The sequence below is a fragment of the Sebastes umbrosus genome, chromosome 13 (assembly GCF_015220745.1).
Source record: "Sebastes umbrosus isolate fSebUmb1 chromosome 13, fSebUmb1.pri, whole genome shotgun sequence".
NCBI classification, from domain to species: Eukaryota; Metazoa; Chordata; class Actinopteri; order Perciformes; family Sebastidae; genus Sebastes; species Sebastes umbrosus.
This window is the reverse complement of record NC_051281.1, coordinates 25299407-25320698: the sequence shown is the minus strand read 5'-3', so window position 1 is coordinate 25320698 and position 21292 is coordinate 25299407. Positions and strand designations below refer to the sequence as shown.

At 42.6% G+C, this 21292-nt stretch overlaps 2 protein-coding genes across 2 annotated transcripts; one reads left to right on the top strand and one right to left on the bottom strand.

Annotated features, from left to right (window-relative positions):
• On the top strand, window positions 1–7502 carry LOC119500212 (patatin-like phospholipase domain-containing protein 2). The gene is made up of 6 exons (XM_037789837.1): window positions 1–1230; window positions 2830–2890; window positions 3013–3213; window positions 3303–3435; window positions 3647–3748; window positions 5655–7502. Exons 1-6 carry the CDS (start codon window positions 1174–1176, stop codon window positions 5872–5874), a joined length of 774 nt encoding a protein of 257 aa, XP_037645765.1. The 5' UTR covers window positions 1–1173; the 3' UTR covers window positions 5875–7502.
• A 1180-nt stretch (window positions 7503–8682) lies between these two features.
• LOC119500436 (cingulin-like protein 1) lies at window positions 8683–11970 on the bottom strand. Its single transcript, XM_037790147.1, has one exon. The coding sequence runs from the start codon at window positions 11968–11970 to the stop codon at window positions 8683–8685; it is 3288 nt and encodes a 1095-aa protein (XP_037646075.1).
• Between the last annotated feature and the right edge of the window lie 9322 nt (window positions 11971–21292).

The window sequence follows — 21292 nt, the reverse complement described above, 5'->3', positions numbered from 1 at the left end:
AAATGAACTTCCATGACCTCCGCCATTTCTGACGTCAAAAAAACACGTCACAAGTCGTGAAGCTTTCAGAAACTTTGGACTGAATACCACAAGAGCGGGGCGTTCATATGGACTCTGCTCGTGGACGCGGTGAACACGACCCCCATTTGACGGCACCATTAAACATACTGTATGTGCCAACAGGATAAATCTGTGATGAGCTAATATCGGCTGATAATATTGGTAAGCCAGCTGCACCCTTCTGTGTGGAGTTTGCATGTTCACCCTGTGGGTTTATCTCCGGGTGCTCAGGTTTCCTCCCACAGTCCAAAGACATGCAGGTTAGGTTAATAGTTGACTCTAAATGTCCCGTAGGTTGTGAATGGTTGTCTGTCTCTATGTGTCAGCCCTGTGATAGTCTGGCGACCTGTCCAGGTTGTACCTCCCCTTCGCCCAACGTCAGCTGGGATCAGCTTCCCCGAATAGGATAAGCGGTTACAGATAATGAATGAATGAATATCGGTAAGCCAGTACTAATGACGTAAAACCAATATTACACTAATGTAGGTGAAAGTGTCCAGATCCACGTTTCCACACTGTGTTTGCACATTGACGGATGTCCTGTCCTCCATTCCCTCGCTGACCTATATTCCGTCAGGCTGACAGCTCGTAACGCAGATGCTACATTTTGCACCCGGCAGCGTCTCTTGGAAATAAGGTTAATCCTTTCTCCGTGACATTTTAAGCGCTTTAAATGATAAAAACCCTCCATTCAGTTTCTAATGTTCCAGAGGTTGAATCTAAAACGGAACTGGAGCGTTTTATTACATAATTAAAATCTGTAAAAAGTGAAGTCTCTCATAAATACAAAGCTGTTTTTGTGTTAGAGGGATGTGACTCTTGTTTGAGTACAGAGTGGTCTGAAAGGCGGTCGTGTCCTCAGGATGTTTAGTCAGAGCAGTCCCAGATACAGATAAACACAGTGTAGTGTAGTGAAAGCAACGCATCCTCTCCGTCAACCCATTCTCTGTGTCTCTTTAGCGTTACGTGGACGGCGGGATCAGCAACAACCTGCCGCAGTCGGAGCTGAAGAACACCATCACCATCTCTCCCTTCTCCGGCGAGTGTGACATCTGTCCCCGCGACAACTCCACCAGCTTCCACGAGCTGCGCTTCACCAACACCAGCATCCAGATGAACCTGGGCAACATGTACCGCCTCAGCAGGGCCCTGTTTCCACCAGAACCCAAGGTACGGGACTAAAGAAATCTAGAATAACACAATATGAAAATATGATGAATATGATGAGTGTTTTCAGTCCAAAATGGCAGCTCTTGTCAAGAATGCACACGTTAAATCCAGCGTGGTAAAAACTACACATCCAGTAAAGGATGGATAAAGAGAACGGAGCTGTCGGGAGAGCTAGAGACCACCTTGGAGAAGTTAGAGGAAGTAAACACGTGGGACTACGTCACGGTTTTCAAAATAAGTTGTTAACAAAGAGAACTGTAGATACAAAATACATCTATGGAAATAAGATTGATGGATTATATTCACCAGAAGTATAAAACATTACATGACCCTTATGAATTAAAAAGAAAATATCACTAATTTGTGAGGGAAATGTCTTTATTCTTTGATTTCTGGGTTGCTGGATAATAAATAATTCCTGACAATGACTGATATATTTGACTTCAGGACATCTCTGACTACATACATGCTGAAAATCAAACATTTTTACTGGATTCATTTAGAGATTTTCTAAAGTAAAAGTCCCTAGACGTGTATGATTCAACCTTTTCCGATGGTCTAGTGTTAAAAACAGTTAACAGAATTGCACAAAATCGCAAAACTAGCTCTGTGATTATTATTATTAGGTAACCTTTAAGATGAGGTGAGCTTTAGGGTAGAGCTGTGTTGTAGTTATTATACAACAGCCTGGCTCCTCGCCGCTCCCCTCACGTGTGCACATTGTGCCGTCTGGATTCCACGATTATGTAATTGGGTGCACAAATCTGTGCGATCTGACCACATTCCTACGGGGAGGAATTACCTCTCTGTACCGCACCACATGAATAACAAGTCTACGGACACGCTTGAGGCAGGAACTCTATGTCCACTTGTCATATTGACGTTCATAGGAACACAGAGTACTTTCCAAGTCTTTTTTTAAATAAATGTTTTTTACATTTATTCGCTTTTTTTTTTTGCAGAGAGTTAGATGAGAAGTTTGATACCACTCATTTGTGCGTTCAGTTATGGTATGGAAGATATAAAATACCTAAATAAAAATCAACTAAAGAAATAAAGTGAAATACATAACCCATTGTTTATCCTTCATAATTCAAAACCATATGCTAAAAGGACAACAATTTAGCTTTTTTGTCTTTAATCAATTAATTTTTGTTTTTTCCATACCACATAGAAATCAAACCACAACACAGAAAACAAATTGAAGAGGTGTATTTCATTTTTACACATTTAAAATTTCCCATAGCCCTCTGCTGGACAACACTGAAATGCAATATATACACCTCTGCCCTTTGTTTTCTAAATAACTGCCCTTTTAACATGTGCTTTTCTTTTAATTGTGACACAGTTAATGCTAACATAAATAAAAAAGAAAGAAATACTGAGTTATCCTAAGTTGTATAACGAGTTATCTTTATAAAAAATAGCTCAACCAGATGGTAGTTTAAAGCAGATAGTGCGGGAGACTGGCAGCTCTAAAGGGTCAACAACAGCTTTAACATAAAGAAGAGTTTTATTGTGAAACAGACTCGTCACAGTCTCCATACAGCACTGTGTGAAAGACCGTTTTTATAAGATGTACTGTCTTCCTGTCCACAGGTCCTGGCTGAGATGTGTCAGAGCGGTTATAAGGATGCTCTACGCTTCCTTGAAGAAAACAGTGAGTGTCCTACTGCTCTGTTACCATGGTGACTCTCTGAAACAAGCTTACGTTAGTTATGATGCATCCCTTATCAGCCTCTAGCTTTAACCTTCGGACTGTGTCCCTGATGTCGTGTTTAGACCTGCTGATGCTGGAGCATCCGACCTCGGGCCTCGCCCCGCCAGAGAGCCCGCCAGAGAGCCCGTCCGCCTGCTGCGGCAAGCACACGGAAACCAACAAAGAGTGGGTCCTCCGGAGGGTCCTCCGGAGGCTCCGCCTGCTGCGCAAACAGCACTGGTGGCTGGATGAGCAGATCGTTCTGCCCACGTCCATCAAGAAAGGTGTGGAAGGTCATCCCAGACTCTATTTGGTTTTATTTAGTAATGAAGAGATGATTTTGTAACGCGTCTGTTCTCTGTGGGTCCGTCAGTGTTCTGCGAGGCCTGCCAAGACAAACCCGGCCTGTATGCCAAGGTGTCCGGGATGCTGCCAGTGAGAGTGGCCTCCTACATGCTCATGCCGTACACGCTTCCTGTACAGTCGGCCTACTCAGTGGCCCAGAGGTGAGTTTAGATCTAAACACATTTAAAGCCGGGGGGGCGTTCACAAATACTGCTTGAACTTTCCGAGGCCATGGAAGTTCCCCATTTAAGTAACAGAGCTCTGCGCAACTCATTTCCACTCATCTCGTAGCAAGAGAGAGTCAGGTTTCCGTGTTAAACATCAGTTCAGTGTCTGTTCATATAATAACATGGTTTTGTGCTCTGCTCCCAGGTTAGTGGAGTGGATCCCAGAGGTGCCAGCGGATATGCGCTGGCTGTTTGGGGTGGCAGGTGACATGTACCAACAGGCCTGGAGAGGAGCACCAGCCATCAGGTGACAGATGACTCTCTACACACTGCATACACATCGTGCACTCACTCAGCCATACAGTTAGTTATCCACCTGCTAATTACAAACCTAAAAAGTTGTATATGAAAACTACAGAAAATGACATAACAATACATAAAACAAAAGATAGAAGAAAGTAATAGAATAATCACATAAATAATTAAAATAAAAACAAATGATAATAGTTAGGAGAAGTTACTCAGGCTCCATTTACACTTGGCTACATTAAAATCAGGGCATCTGAAGCTGTGTAGTTAAATAGCAGAAATACCAGAAGAAGAAGAAGAAGAGCTTCTCTAGTTTACCACAATAATTTTACAGCTCCGCAAATGTCATGGTAATTAGGTGATAATTAGCAAGTAACCTATTGGAAATTTCTTTGGAATGACCCCAATATTTACCTCAAACTCTACTTTATTATAAACATTTTAATATTTTATATATTTTATAAAAGCTGGTAATTTATTTAATGCATTTCCAGGAAAAGAATACAAAGTTAATTGATACGCTTTATTTTCAGCTACCAGGTTATATTTGTGTCGACAGTAAATCACACAATGGTGAGATTTGTGCCTGTGATGAAGTGTCTTCTATTAGTTTTTTCCACCTCCGATGAAGAGCAGCCGCTTCTCAAGCCCAAATGGCTCTATTTTAACCATTATATGCTATTTTAGCATATAGTTATTAAATAATAAGAGTATTCAATACTTGACAAATCTCCCTTTAAGTTTCATTTTGACCAGATAAAAAAAAAAAAAAGATTGATTTGAGAATAATCGCAATTAAATATTTGAATCGATTGACAGCCCTATTATACTGTGTATTTATATATATATATATATATATATACAGTATATATATTTGCGCAATGGTGCAGAGTGCAAAGGGTGCTGGAATAAATATATAAATATAAATATTAAAGAAATGTTGCTTTATATTATAAAGGTAGAGAAATAAATAAAATATTCTATTATAAAGCAACCTGTTGCATTAATCATTCCATAAAGGTTTACATACATGAGGTAGGGATAGACAGTATATACTGTACAGCAGCTGTTTGTGGGCCTCAGAGTGACATCTAGTGGGCTGTGGAGGTACTGACATTGGTGCCAAAATACATTTTGGCAAGGAAAAACTGTCACGGTCATTTCAAAAGGGGTCCCTTGACCTCTGACCTCCAGATCAGTGAATGTAAATGGGTTCTCTGGGTACCCACGAGTCTCCCCTTTACAGACATGCACACTCTATGATAATCACATGCAGTTTGGGGCAAGTCATAGTCAAGTCAGCACACTGACACACTGACAGCTGTTGTTGCCTGTTGGGCTGCAGTTTGCCATGTTATGATTGGAGCATATTGTTTTATGTTAAATGCAGTACCTGTGAGGGTTTCTGGATCAATATCTGTCATTGTTTTGTGTTGTTAATTGATTTAAAATAATAAATATATACATACATTTTGAATAAAGCAGCATATTTGTCCACTCCCATGTTGATAAGAGGATTAAATACTTGACTAATCTCCCTTTAAGGTACATTTTGAACAGATAAAAAATTAATTTTCTGATTAATCGCGATTAGCTATGGACAATCATGCGATTAATCGTGATTAAATATGAATCGATTGACAGCCCTAATCTCTACTGGCACTCACTCAAACTCTTACTGATGTCAAACTGACACAGAACAACATGACTTCACCAGTTTGTTGTTCCTGAGCCGTCAGAGCGATGCAGTAGAAGATCGGGTCCAAACAAGCAGACATTACAACTCGCAGCTTGGAGTCTCTTTGCCTGCTGGACATTCACACATTACATCAAACTGTGTTGCCTATTTCTTTATATGCAATGAGACAATAAGTGAAACTAACGGTGTGTAATCGCCTCTACAGAGAGCCGTGCCTGAGGAAATGCTTGAGCGAGCCGCCTCTACCTACAGAGTGTGATAAACCCATGCAGGGAGACAACCCGCCTCCTCTTTCCTCCCTAGACCTCCACGGCAGCTACTGGGAGATCCCCAAATCTACCTCCTCCCACCATCATCCTCACATCGCCCCCTCCTCTCCGCAAAAAGTTAGCTTCTACGTCGGCTCGCAGGATGAACCTGAATGATTCAGGACCTGCACTTTGACAATCATGACCCCTCTTCCTGTGAGGAGGAGCTGGTGGATCGACGGGGTGGTACAGATTTGAACCAGCAAACAAAATGTTTTCAAGGAAACGCACATTTAATCTCTGACTCTGAACACTCCAGGCGGCACCGACTGTATTATATTTTAACGAGTGCTCTGGAGAACTCACTCAGGATCGTGGATGTGTCTTTTATGACCTTTTTTTTTATGTACAGCACTAGAAAAGTGTCTAGTTTTACAATCTAACTACAACCCTACCTACCTGTTGGTTTAAAATATACTCAATGTAGCATTCATTCCTCAATCCCAGTACAGATAATTCAATCAAGAGTCTCCATCTATCTGTCCGTTTAATTTAATCTAATTTATTTTACCCTAGGGATGCACCGATACCGATACCAGTATCGGGTCCGATACTGTGCTCATGTACTCGTACTCGCACAACGGCTCCGATACAACGGCTCCAATACAACAGCAGCGATACCGTTAGACTCCTTGGTCCGTGTTTCAAGACGGGTTGGGTGGGTTGCCGACATCGCCGCAGACCCCTGGCGCCTTTTACGTGGGCCGAGCCCCGCTCTGGCGTCATGACGCGGTTGGGTGCGCACTGAAAACAGTCCGTCCAGGTCGACAGTCACACTAAGAGCAGGGGGCCCCGGCGGGGAGAGAGGGCGAAGCGAGCCCTTTGTCTACGGGCGGCGAGGTCCTGGCGGGGAGCGCTGTAAATCTGCGGCAGCGAGCCACATTCGCCCCGAGCCTTTCCAAGCCGACCTAGAGCCGATTACGGCGCACCGCCTCGTATGCGGGACTCCCCAGCCTGCCGTGTGTCGCTAACACCCTCCAGCTGGCTGTTAACGAGGGTCTTTTGGCACAGAGAAGTACTCGTATCGGTACTCGGTATCGGCGAGTACCCAAATGTAAGTACTTGTACTCGGTCTGAAAAAAAGTGGTATCGGTGCATCCCTATTTTACCCCCCTTCCCTCAAGAGGCTTCACCTTTTGCCAGGCCACCACTGTAAATAAGAATTTGTTCTTAAATGACTTGCCTGGTTAAATAAAGGTTAAATAAAATAAAATAAAAGCTTAGATTAGTGGCTATAGCTACAGCTGGAGCCCGGCGCTGCTGATTACAACCGATAGAAATGGTGGTTGCAATAAACTAAAGTGCCCTTTAAATGAGGTGATGTCAAAGACTAGAGCGTTTACTGCGTCACAGAACTCTAAATATTGAGACAAATCTGCCACATAAGTCACTTTACTCACTGATCACTAACATTACTGACCAATGGGGCTGGAGGCAATCTCAGCTGACATGGAGTGATGGCGGGGTACGCCCTGGACGGGTCGCCAGACTATCACAGGGCTGACGCATAAGAGTCAGCGCCCTGCATGTCTTTGGACTTTTGGACTTAATTTGCCAAAATGAAACACTGATGCTGAGTGTGCTCATCAAGAGAGTCGCAACCAGTGATGTAATGTCAGCGTTATCAGTGTATTATGGTCTGACCTTCCAGTTGTAAATCTGTTTTTACATCGCCTGTCACTTGAATGTAAAGTTATGTTATTACACTGTGATATTCTCTTGTGATTAAACAATTTTAAATCGGTTGTTTTGTTTGTTTGAGTGTCCTGCACCAAATGGTGACACAATACATGCACACACATATATTACTCTCTTATGGTGCCACTCGTGTTGTGTCATGATTGGTAGGTCTGTTTATCTTTTCAATATCAATTTCAATATGTCTCTTTTAATATAATGTATTAAACGGTACACCAGCATTTAGTTTATTTATTTATTTATTTTATTTGTTATATTTTATTGTAAATGGTTAACACAAACCGATGGCACACATTTCTTCTGAGTGTCACTCTCAGACCTAAAGGAAATAAACAGTCACCAATTGACTTAACTTGCATGTCTTTGGACTGTGGGAAGAAACCGGAGCACCCGGAGGAAACCCATGCAGGCGTGGGGAGAACATGCAGACTCCACACAGAAAGGCCTCAGCTGGCTAAAGGAAATATACAGTTAGCAATTACCTGAGCTCACGCTCAGACCTAAAGGATATAGTCAGCAATTAACTGAGCTCACGCGCAGACCTAAAGGAAATATCCATCCATCCATCCATCTTCAACCGCTTACCCGGGGTCGGGTCGCAGGGGCAACAGCTCCAGCAGGGGACCCCAAACACCCTTTCCCGGGCCACATTAACCAGCTCTGACTGGGGGATCCTGAGGCGTTCCCAGGCGGAGATATAATCTCTCCACCTAGTCCTGGGTCTTCCCCGTGGTCTCCTCCCAGCTGGTCGTGCCTGGAACACCTCCCAGAGAGAGGCGTCCAGGGGGCATCTGTACTAGATGCCCGAACCACCTAAGCTGGCTCCTTTCAACGCGAAGGAGCAGCGGCTCTACTCCGAGTCCCTCACGGATGACTGAGCTTCTCACCCTATCTCTAAGGGAGACGCCAGCCACCCTCCTGAGGAAACCCATTTCGGCCGCTTGTACCCGCGACCTTGTTCTTTTGGTCATGACCCAACCCTCATGACCATAGGTGAGAGTAGGAACGAAGATTGACCTGTAGATCGAGAGCTTTGCCTTCCGGCTCAGCTCCCTTTTCGTCACAACGGTGCGGTAAAGTGAATGCAATACCGCCCCCGCTGCTCTGATTCTCCGGCCAATCTCACGTTCTATAGTCCCCTCACTCGCGAACAAGACCCCGGGGTACTTGAGCTCCTTCACTTGGGGTAAGGACTCATTCCCTACCCGGAGGAGGCAATCCATCGGTTTACTGCTGAGAACCGCGCTGCCTTAAGGGGGGCCTATGTGATCCCCATCCCAGCGAGTCCATGACCCAAACCATCAGCCCATCATTTACATCTGCCTCGTTGATTTGACGTATGTCTTCATTTACGTCTTTCAGTATTTGTTTAAGCTCCTGAAGCTTTAGTTTGAGGGCTTCATTGGTTTGTGCCATAGCCTCCTTCTCCTCCTTCTCCTGGGAGAGTGCACTCTCCATCTCACAGGCTTTGAGACGCATCTCTTCTTTCTGGTGTTTTACTATCCGGAGTATATCCTGAAGGTCCTGAATTTGGTGTTGCAGAGATTCATTGCTTTTTCTCATAGCCTCCTTCTTCTCCTTCTCCTGGGAAAGTGCACTCTCCATCTCACAGGCTTTGAGGCACATCTCTTCCTTCTGGTGTTTTTCTATTTGGAGCATTTCCTGAAGGTCCTGAATTTGGTGTTGGAGAGATTCATTGTTTTGTTGCATAGCGTCCATCTCCTGGGAAAGTGCACTCTTCATCTCACAGGCTTTGAGATGCATCTCTTCCTTCTGGTCCTTTTCTTTCTGGAGCATTTCCTGAAACTGGATATCATGGACAGAGGTCATCTCTTTCATTTCATCCAGCTCTTGGAGAAGTGCTTTCTCTTTTCCAACAGCTGTGAGATGCATCTCTTCATTCTTGTTCCTTTCTAGCTGGAGCATTTCCTGAAGGTCCTGAATTTGGTGTTGGAGAGATTCACTGGTTCTTCTCATAGCCTCCTTCTCCTGGGAAAGTGTACTCTCCATCTCACAGGCTTTGAGACGCATCTCTTCCTTCTTGTCCCATTCTATCTGGAGCATTTCCTGAAGCTGGATATCATGGACAGAGGTCATCTCTTTCATTTCATCCAGCTCTTGGATAAGTGCTTTCTCTTTTCCAACAGCTGTGAGATGCATCTTTTCGTTCTCGTTCCTTTCAATACGGAGCATTTCCTGAATGTCCTGAATTTGGTATTGGAGAGATTCATTGTTATTTCTCATAGCCTCCTTCTCCCTCTTCTCCTGGTAAAGTTCACGCTCCATCTCACAGGCTTTGAGACGCATATCTTCCTTCTGCTGTTTTTCTATCCGGAGCATTTCCTGAAGGTCCTGAATTTGGTGTTGGAGAGATTCATTGTTTTGTTGCATAGCGTCCATCTCCTGGGAAAGTGCACTCTTCATCTCACAGGCTTTGAGATGCATCTCTTCCTTCTGGTCCTTTTCTTTCTGGAGCATTTCCTGAAACTGGATATCATGGACAGAGGTCATCTCTTTCATTTCATCCAGCTCTTGGAGAAGTGCTTTCTCTTTTCCAACAGCTGTGAGATGCATCTCTTCATTCTTGTTCCTTTCGAGCTGGAGCATTTCCTGAAGGTCCTGAATTTGGTGTTGGAGAGATTCACTGGTTCTTCTCATAGCCTCCTTCTCCTGGGAAAGTGTACTCTCCATCTCACAGGCTTTGAGACGCATCTCTTCCTTCTTGTCCCATTCTATCTGGAGCATTTCCTGAAGCTGGATATCATGGACAGAGGTCATCTCTTTCATTTCATCCAGCTCTTGGATAAGTGCTTTCTCTTTTCCAACAGCTGTGAGATGCATCTTTTCGTTCTCGTTCCTTTCAATACGGAGCATTTCCTGAATGTCCTGAATTTGGTATTGGAGAGATTCATTGTTATTTCTCATAGCCTCCTTCTCCCTCTTCTCCTGGTAAAGTTCACGCTCCATCTCACAGGCTTTGAGACGCATATCTTCCTTCTGCTGTTTTTCTATCCGGAGCATTTCCTGGAGGTCCTGAATTTGGTGTTGGAGAGATTCATTGTTTTGTTGCATAGCGTCCATCTCCTGGGAAAGTGCACTCTTCATCTCACAGGCTTTGAGATGCATCTCTTCCTTCTGGTCCTTTTCTTTCTGGAGCATTTCCTGAAACTGGATATCATGGACAGAGGTCATCTCTTTCATTTCATCCAGCTCTTGGAGAAGTGCTTTCTCTTTTCCAACAGCTGTGAGATGCATCTTTTCGTTCTCGTTCCTTTCAATACGGAGCATTTCCTGAATGTCCTGAATTTGGTATTGGAGAGATTCATTGTTATTTCTCATAGCCTCCTTCTCCCTCTTCTCCTGGTAAAGTTCACGCTCCATCTCACAGGCTTTGAGACGCATATCTTCCTTCTGCTGTTTTTCTATCCGGAGCATTTCCTGAAGGTCCTGAATTTGGTGTTGGAGAGATTCATTGTTATTTCTCAAAGCCTCCGTCTCCTGGGAAAGTGTACTCTCCATCTCACAGGCTTTGAGTCGCATCTCTTCCTTCTTGTCCCATTCTATCTGGAGCATTTTCTGAAGCTGGATATCATGGACAGAGGTCATCTCTTTCATTTCATCCAGCTCTTGGATAAGTGCTTTCTCTTTTCCAACAGCTGTGAGATGCATCTTTTCGTTCTCGTTCCTTTCAATACGGAGCATTTCCTGAATGTCCTGAATTTGGTATTGGAGAGATTCATTGTTATTTCTCATAGCCTCCTTCTCCCTCTTCTCCTGGTAAAGTTCACGCTCCATCTCACAGGCTTTGAGACGCATATCTTCCTTCTGCTGTTTTTCTATCCGGAGCATTTCCTGAAGGTCCTGAATTTGGTGTTGGAGAGATTCATTGTTATTTCTCAAAGCCTCCGTCTCCTGGGAAAGTTTACCCTCCATCTCACAGGCTTTGAGACGCATCTCTTCCTTCTTGTCCCATTCTATCTGGAGCATTTTCTGAAGCTGGATATCATGGACAGAGGTCATCTCTTTCATTTCATCCAGCTCTTGGATAAGTGCTTTCTCTTTTCCAACAGCTGTGAGATGCATCTTTTCGTTCTCGTTCCTTTCAATACGGAGCATTTCCTGAATGTCCTGAATTTGGTATTGGAGAGATTCATTGTTATTTCTCATAGCCTCCTTCTCCCTCTTCTCCTGGTAAAGTTCACGCTCCATCTCACAGGCTTTGAGACGCATATCTTCCTTCTGCTGTTTTTCTATCCAGAGCATTTCCTGAAGGTCCTGAATTTGGTGTTGGAGAGATTCATTGTTATTTCTCAAAGCCTCCGTCTCCTGGGAAAGTTTACCCTCCATCTCACAGGCTTTGAGACGCATCTCTTCCTTTTCGTCCCATTCTATCTGGAGCATTTCCTGAAGGTCCTGAATTTGGTGTTGGAGAGATTCACTGGTTCTTCTCATAGCCTCCTTCTCCCTCTTCTCCTGGTAAAGTTCACGCTCCATCTCACAGGCTTTGAGACGCATATCTTCCTTCTGCTGTTTTTCTATCCGGAGCATTTCCTGAAGGTCCTGAATTTGGTGTTGGAGAGATTCATTGTTATTTCTCAAAGCCTCCGTCTCCTGGGAAAGTTTACCCTCCATCTCACAGGCTTTGAGACGCATCTCTTCCTTTTCGTCCCATTCTATCTGGAGCATTTCCTGAAGGTCCTGAATTTGGTGTTGGAGAGATTCACTGGTTCTTCTCATAGCCTCCTTCTCCTGGGAAAGTGTACTCTCCATCTCACAGGCTTTGAGTCGCATCTCTTCCTTCTTATCCCATTCTATCTGGAGCATTTTCTGAAGCTGGATATCATGGACAGAGGTCATCTCTTTCATTTCATCCAGCTCTTGGATAAGTGCTTTCTCTTTTCCAACAGCTGTGAGATGCATCTTTTCGTTCTCGTTCCTTTCAATACGGAGCATTTCCTGAATGTCCTGAATTTGGTATTGGAGAGATTCATTGTTATTTCTCAAAGCCTCCGTCTCCTGGGAAAGTTTACCCTCCATCTCACAGGCTTTGAGACGCATCTCTTCCTTTTCGTCCCATTCTATCTGGAGCATTTCCTGAAGGTCCTGAATTTGGTGTTGGAGAGATTCACTGGTTCTTCTCATAGCCTCCTTCTCCTGGGAAAGTGTACTCTCCATCTCACAGGCTTTGAGACGCATCTCTTCCTTTTCGTCCCATTCTATCTGGAGTATTTTCTGAAGCCGGATATCATGGACAGAGGTCATCTCTTTCATTTCATCCAGCTCTTGGAGAAGTGCTTTCTCTTTTCCAACAGCTGTGAGATGCATCTTTTCGTTCTCGTTCCTTTCAATACGGAGCATTTCCTGAATGTCCTGAATTTGGTGTTGGAGAGATTCATTGTTATTTCTCAAAGCCTCCGTCTCCTGGGAAAGTGTACTCTCCATCTCACAGGCTTTGAGACGCATCTCTTCCTTTTCGTCCCATTCTATCTGGAGCATTTCCTGAAGGTCCTGAATTTGGTGTTGGAGAGATTCACTGGTTCTTCTCATAGCCTCCGTCTCCTGGGAAAGTGTACTCTCCATCTCACAGGCTTTGAGTCGCATCTCTTCCTTCTTGTCCCATTCTATCTGGAGCATTTTCTGAAGCTGGATATCATGGACAGAGGTCATCTCTTTCATTTCATCCAGCTCTTGGAGAAGTGCTTTCTCTTTTCCAACAGCTGTGAGATGCATTTCTTCTTTCTGGTCCTTCTCTATCTGAAGCATTTCCTGAAGGTCCTGAATTTGCTGTTGGAGGGATTCAATGGTTTTTTTCATAGTCCGGGAGTCCTTACGAAGAGCCCCGTTGTCTTGGCACACTCTCTTTATGTTTTGGCTGATGATGGCGCTCTGTTGAATTAGGCTGTCAACTTGCAAAAGGATAGTCTGTGCCATTTTTAAATCTTTTATCTTATTAAGCGTTAAGATAATGCAGATTATGTGAGCTGCTGTGGAAATACAGGCTATTATGTGATTTCAATTGGTCACACTAAATATCCCATAACCTATGAGATCATTAGGGAGCCCTTTGCAAAACTTCAGAGCCATCGCCCCTAGCAACAGAATTGCTTTCATGTATCCAGTGACGTCACGACGCATCGCAACATAGGACCGATGACGTCACCGGTTCATCGCCATGGCAACACATTTTGTTTCAAATTCAACTTCCTGTCAGCTACATTAAACAATCATTGCAAACAGGAAATAAAATACAAATTATAATGTTTATGTGTTAAGTTTGAAAAGCTCTGAAGTTTGTTTGGTTCCGGAAATTGTAGGTTATTAATATTTAAAAAAATAAAAATAAAAGGATCGTGTCTAGAACTAGTTGGGGAAACTCTCGCGAGATGCTTGAGGTTAGGATAGGGCGTCGGGTAGTGAGTCTCGCGAGATTTACGGGTTATCTTCTAGACACGACCAAAAAAAAAATTATTATTGTGTGAGGGTAAAAGCGGGTAATAGTCTTAAAACTTTCGTTATTTTTTTTTTATTTATTTTCCTACATTTGTTTGTCAGCTTATCTAACATATGTAGGCTATTTTTTGAATATTTAAAACCGTTAACGTCCGTTGGGTGATGGGACGGTCTGCGCATGCGTCGAGGCTCACCACCAACATCCAAGGCCTATGGAAAGGAGGTTAGAACACGCGTCATAATTTCGGGGGTATTGCACATGCGCAGTAAAATCTGGCCGCAGCTTCAGTTACACTGCGCATGCGTATACCCCACACACCAAGATCCGTGACCCAGCCTCCTTCTATAGGCCTTGAAAACATCAGGGAGGAAGAGCAGGATGATGGCGGAGGATGGAAGAGAAGAGTCGGTGGCCACTGATGACGACTCAGACCTCACAGCTGCAGACGGCAGCAACAGCCTAAACAACACGGTAAAAACAGTTTTTACTTTTTTAGTGGATAAATACCGTGTTAACGTGTGTTAACGGTGTACTGGCTGACGGTTTAAAGCTCAGCTGAGTGTAGGGATACACGGTGATGAAGCTGAGTGGAAGGATACACGGTGATTAGGCTAAGTGGAAGGATACACGGTGATTAGGCACTACTCAGGTACTATGTTTCCTCTAACTTGTTCTAACTCCAGAGGTCATGTGTGATTCACTCAGCCTACTGTTGTTTTCATACTAACATTAACTTGCTTAATAAATAATGCTTCATATGGACATCTGTTAGCTTGTAGCCTAACTATAACAAGAAAAAGTAGGGCCATGAATGAGCCAAATGCAGGGAATTGAATAAACACCTGTCACCTGCCTGATGCAGTAAACAATCCCAGGTCACCTGCCACCATGGCAAGAGGTTTTCCTTATATTAAGATTTTTTTTTAAAGCAATTCCTAAATTAAAAATTGTCAGGGATTAAAGCTGCAGTAGGCAGAATGTTTTTGACACTATCATTAAAGGGACTGTCTGTAAGAATCAGAAATACCTTGTTAACAGCTTCACCTGTGGCCGTTAAGTCAACTAAAGTCAGCGTCCTGTTGCTGGCGCTTGTGCTCGCTCTACATAGACATGAAGGAGCATCGCTCAACACAGTGAGGAGACACACGTCAGCTAAAAGCACAATATCACTCTATATTTCAGCTGCTTGGCAGTAATGTTAGCTGACCAGACCAAGGTCTCTCCATGAATCACTGCTGATCCTAGTGTTGGCTTTTCCTGCCTCAGCCTCCCGACCGCGGCCGGAGGGAACAGGGGAGACGCCGGAGTTTTGGTCGGAGACGATAACGTTTCTCTCTGCGGAGCCCCGTCACTTCACAAGACACGGGAAACCTCTGTTGGTCTGGAGGAGCTGCAGCAGTTATTTCTGCACGAACGTCCACTGTACATTCACTAGATATTCTCAGAGCTAAACTAACTCTTCTGCAGTGTGGAGTGAGCAGCATGCACGTGAGAGGTGGCGCGAGCTGAGTGAAGGCAAGCAGGCAGAAGAGCAGAGACTCCGGCCCTGGAGACCAAAGCTACGGTCTCCCCTGCGTCCAACACTGTTTAATAGAAGGGCTTCACTAGATACAACTTTGAGGGGAAAAAACTTAATTTCAGACCCCGCCCAAATATCTTGTAAAAAGCCGTTTTCAGAGCTTATTAATGACACTGTGTGATGTGATGTGTCAGATGGTGGAAGAAGGCTCCACTCTCCTGCGCAGAATGGAGATCTGCGTCGCTGAGGCTGAGAAAAGGAGTGGCAAGAACACGGTGAACATGCAGGAGACGTTCACCGTGTACCTCATCGAAACACGGTGAGTGTTAAAATGGCTTGTCATAAAAAAGGAAGTGCTGCGAGTTGAGCTGAGATGTTCTGATATCTGTACTTCTTCTTGTTTTATCTCTCGTGTGCATGAATTCACTTCTGTATTTTGTCACTGTGCAAACTCAATCTCTTAAGGCCAAACCCTGTTGCGTGTTACTCGGGAGGATTGCAGCCTTGCTTAATGTCCCTCAAGAAATGTTGAATATAATGTGACAGGATAAGAATAAGTAGGCTGAGAAATCACCGCTGGCTTCCGGCTAAATTAAGCCCCTAAATCAACCATCATGGAGCTGGACTTCTTGTTTGTTTGCTCCATGTGTTTCAGAAAAAAAGCTGTTATTAAAGTTATTAAATGGCCACTATTATGTAGAGACGGAAATTAATCTCTAATAGACTGGTTCACTTCAAAAGATCATGACTAATGAAGACTGACAGCAAATATATTTGCAGAACTTATATTTAATCTTTTCTTTGAGGCTCCTTTGTGTGTTTTTTCTCCTGGGGAAACAGTAACAGTGCCGTTTTTAGACAGCACAACACAGGATTCATACGCAGTGTGGAAAAGTATGGAATTTAATTTGGGTAATTAAATGCAACCATTATATAAATCAGCCAATTAGAATGCACATACAGATGGTTGAACTCCACCTTTTTACAGTATCTTCTTTTTTTTTTGTATTTTTGAGGCTTTTCTTTCTCTTTGTCTTCTTCTTAATATTATATAGTAATTATATACTGTATATAGTTATGTATATAAATTTGTGTTTTCCCCAAAGTCACCATAGATTTTAATCTTTTTAATCTTTAAAATAATATTTTCTTTCAGGACAAGGGCAAGTTATCCCACTAGGGGTCACTAGAGCAAAAAAGATGTGTGATCACCATGACCTCCCCATTTTCACACTCTGTGCATTTTGTATGTATTGGTTTATAATTAGCAATTAGCTGTGGTAACTCGATAAATCAAAATATCATTTAGTAAAATACACCATTTAAGGACAGAATGACAGTCTCACAATTTGAAGTTATTTTTATAAAACGGTCACTATATCCTGACAGTAGTGCATGAGACAGGTAATCTGAAAAAAATCATGTGCCTCTATGTCCTCCGGTGCTCCTAATGACATCTGCAATGGACCAATCAGAGCAGAGCTGGAGCCTTACCATCTCTGAGCAGCTGTCGATCACTCGTGAACTCCGATTAAACGGTCAAACTAGACAGCGCTGATCAAATATGAATCAATATTCTGTTAAGGTCTATTTCTCTCCTCAAATGTTTTCAGAAACATCTTGTAGTGTGCCATTTAGCTGTAAAATTAGAAAATTTGTGGCCCAGCAGCCATGTTGAGATCAGTTGAGGAAATACCAAGCACTTCCCACCAGCCGGAGCAAACTCTCTCATTTTACAGCTGAACGGTGCACTACAAGATGTTTCTGAAAACATTTGTGGCAAGAAATAGGCATTACAGTAACAGAATATGAATTCGTATTTGATCAGAGTTTGCGAGTGATTGACAGCTGCCTCCGTTAAATGAACAGCCAATAGGAACGCTCTCGCTCTGAAATCTCCTGTGATTGGCCAAAGTTTCTCATCATAGGCTAGTTTCTTTAAAGCCTGAAAACAGAGCCATGAGGAGGAGCATAAGTCTAGTTTTCTCTCAGAACACTTGAATTACAATATGCTGAAAGGTTATTATGGAATCTTTGTCCAATGATGCCAAAAGCGTTCTGCCTACTGCAGCTTTAACTCAGGGCCCCTCCACAAAAGAGTGCTTCAAGGTGGTAATAATGCAAGTGTTGCTTTAAGACCCCATGTATCCATGGCGTATACAGTATTGATAAACAAATGTGGTGTTCTGGTGCGTCTCTTACCAGTCCTGGTTCTCTATGCAGACGCACAGATAGTGGCGGATCTCTCTGAACTTCCTCTCATACAGCTGGCTCACCCGGGCCTGGAGGGCTGAGTCCAGTCTCAGCAGGTCCTGCCACTGGGCCATCTGCAGTTAGCCGACACAAACAGAGAGCATGCAGTCTGAACACCATCACAGAGGAAAAAGTCACTAACACTAATGCTCCTGTAATGCAAAGAATACGACTGAATTATGACTTATCAATGCAGTCCTTTCCACAACCAAGAGCTTATAATTTTTGCTTAAGATTTTATACAATTATGTTTATGTTTATTTGAGAAGGGAGAATGCACATGAATTACCACAAACACTTGAGCATTGGCATTAAAAGAAAACATGCATATATATATATATATGTATATATATATATATATATATACATATATATATATAAACAGTATATGTGTTTAAGAGTAAATATATGTCATATATGACCATCTAGCCTCATTCAATGCCAAACACACACCCATTATCCACATCACACACACGCACACACGCACACACACACACACACAAACACACACATTCTTCAACCTGCTTTTATCCCCTTGTCGTTTTTGTTCTGTTTTGTTTTTGTACTTTATTTGTCTTTCTCTGTATAATATCGTTTGGTCTTTTTATATATGTCCCTGCATGCCTTCACTTGTTTTGTAATCACTTTATAACACAATAAAAAAACAAAAAAACAAAAAACATGCAAGAGCACACGAGCACGACAAAAGCATAATAATAATAATAATAATACACATTTAACAAAAGTTAAAATAATAATGAATAATTGGCGACTTTAAAAGTAGCACTCACGGTACTTGGTTATAAATACCACGGACATTATTTATTGATTTATTGATTTATTGCATGTTTATTTGAGATCATAGATTAACTTTAAGCGCTCTGCTTTGAAGTTTCTACCTGAAATATGAAATATATGAAAACGAAACTGTTCCAATAAGATAATAGTAACAGATAATAATAGACAGCAGAACAAGTGAGCCTACCGTGTGTCAGTGGTTGTTCGTCCTTGTTGTTGATCGCTAGGGTCCTCAGCAGGGTACTGTGTTAAACAGAAAGTATACAGAGTATATACTGGTGCTGGTTCTGTCTGGTCCTCCCTGGTAGTGACTGACAGCAGAATGGGGCGTTCCTTATATCCACCGGGTCCTCCCACACACACCACGTGATTCTCCAGAAATCGTCCAGCTGGGCGGTGTCAAGTCAACCGGTTTTACACTGTTTTCATTTCCGCCTTCAAAATAGTAAAGGTACATTTTCACAGTGGGGAGATTCAGCTACAGCTTGCTGGCTACACCTCTCTGTTTTTATCTACCGGCATCTTCTTCCTGGAGGTCTTGGATATTAAATTTAAAGGACTGACTCTGACCTAATCCCTGACCTAAACTCAGTGGCAACAGTTGAATTTAAGGTTTAAAACAGGCATATGTTTCCATTGCATGCATGTAACCGGCCTAAAAACCATAGAACAGGTTTGACATAAATCATGGCTCACTGTCATGATATCTGTCATCATTAAAGGTCCCATATCGTGCTCATTTTCAGGTTCATACTAGTATTTTGTGTTTCTACTAGAACATGTTTACATGCTGTAATGTTAAAAAAACAACTTTATTTTCCTCATTCTGTCTGCCTGAATATACCTGCATTTATCCTCTGTCTTAAACGCTCCATTTTAGTGCATTGCAACGGAATTGCATTGCTAGGCAACAGTTTGAGTCCATGTGTACTTCCTGTCAGCTGATGTTATTAACATACACTGCAACAGGATATAAACTGGGACCCATTTAGAATGTTAAAACCGTGTAATGATCTAAATATTGTATATTTGTGACATCACAATTTGATATTTTGAGCCACAGGGCTGAAACCTGACTTTGACTACTTTTTAAAGAAATAGTTTGACATTTTGGGAACACGCTTTCTTCGCCGAGAGATAATTGAGAATGTCGACACCACTTACATATCTGTATGCTGCATGGAGCTGGAGTCAACCGACAATTAGCTTAGCTTAGCATAAAGACTGGAGGCAGGGGGAAACTGCTAGCCTGACACTGTCCAAAGTTTAAAAAACATCCACCTACCAGCACATCTAAATTTGACTTTATATCTTGGTTGATTAATCCACACATAAACAGAAATGTCAATCTCAAGGAGGCGACAAGTAACCATTTCCCCATTATGAACATTGAATATTATGCCCTCACAGTATCCTCCATGATCTTTAAAGATGAATTACCTTTTATTTATTTTTTTTTCTCCTTTGAATTTGTGTTTTTGATGTCCCTATTACTGATTTAGACCTCATGAGCTTTTTTCTCTCATCACCACCATCCTTGGATGGGTGTCAGGTGGGGCCTCAGTCTATGGTGGGGTCAAAGGTCATGGTTGTATTAAGCCAAAGGTGCAGAACCCACTCAGTCTATCCCTATTGGGTGGCTTTGATTGCAGGTTTGTTGGGTTGAAATGCATCTTATTGTCAGGTTCTGCACAATGTTTACCAAATGTATGAAAGTGGGGACTGGATGTTCTCAGTGGTTCACACATAAAAATAATAATATCAGCTTGATCTGAGATTACAAAGATCCAATCTGTGTAGGCCTATCACGTTTACGTCTCGACAAAAAGTTCATGGTGAGTGGTAGTTGTGCTTCTGAATGGAAATACACACACCTGACCTAAACCGGTTTACTTCCTTAAAGCAAAAAAAAAAAAAGATGACACATCCTGCCACCCTCAAGACCATTGTGAATCTCCGGGAATCAGGTGATTCTCGATAAATGCTGTAAGAGCATGCATCAAGTAGCAGTCAGATGCAGATGCTACCCTTCCGGCTGCTTCCAAAATAAAAGCTCTATACTCTGTAGCCCTTGCCATGACTCATCATGGGCTATAGGTGGCAGGAGATGCTAACCTTAAGGGAGTTTTGTCAAGTATTTAATACTCTTATCAACATGGGAGGGGGGAAATATGCTGCTTTATGCAAATGTATATACAGTATATATATATACATATATATATATATGTATATATATATATTATCGGAAATCAATTAACAACACAAAACAATGACAAATATTGTCCAGAAACCCTCACAGGTACTGCATTTAGCATAGAAAATATGCTCAAAACTATAACATGGCAAACTCAAGCCCAACAGACAACAACAGCTGTCAGTGTGCTGATTTGACTAGGATTTTTCCCCAAACTGCATGTGATTACCATAAAGCGGGCATGTCTGTAAAGGGGAGACTTGTGGGTACCCATAGAACCCATTTTTACTTGCATATTTTGAGGTCAGAGGTCAAGGGACTCCTTTGAAAATGGCCATGCCAGTTTTTCCTCGCCAAAATTTACTGCAAGTTCGGAGTGTTATTTAACCTCCATCCTGACAAGCTAGTATGACATGGTTGATACCAATGGATTCCGTAGGTTTTAAACAAATTTACATATAACGTATTATCACCTTAACTTTGACAGCCTTAGTTAATTGTCACAGTTTACCTGTATACACACTCCAGCTTAGTGTGGATCCCACTTGATGCACAGTGGCACAGTAGTGAAGGACTAGTGGGCTGAGATCACTTTGACAAAGAGCCTGTGCTTCTCTGATGT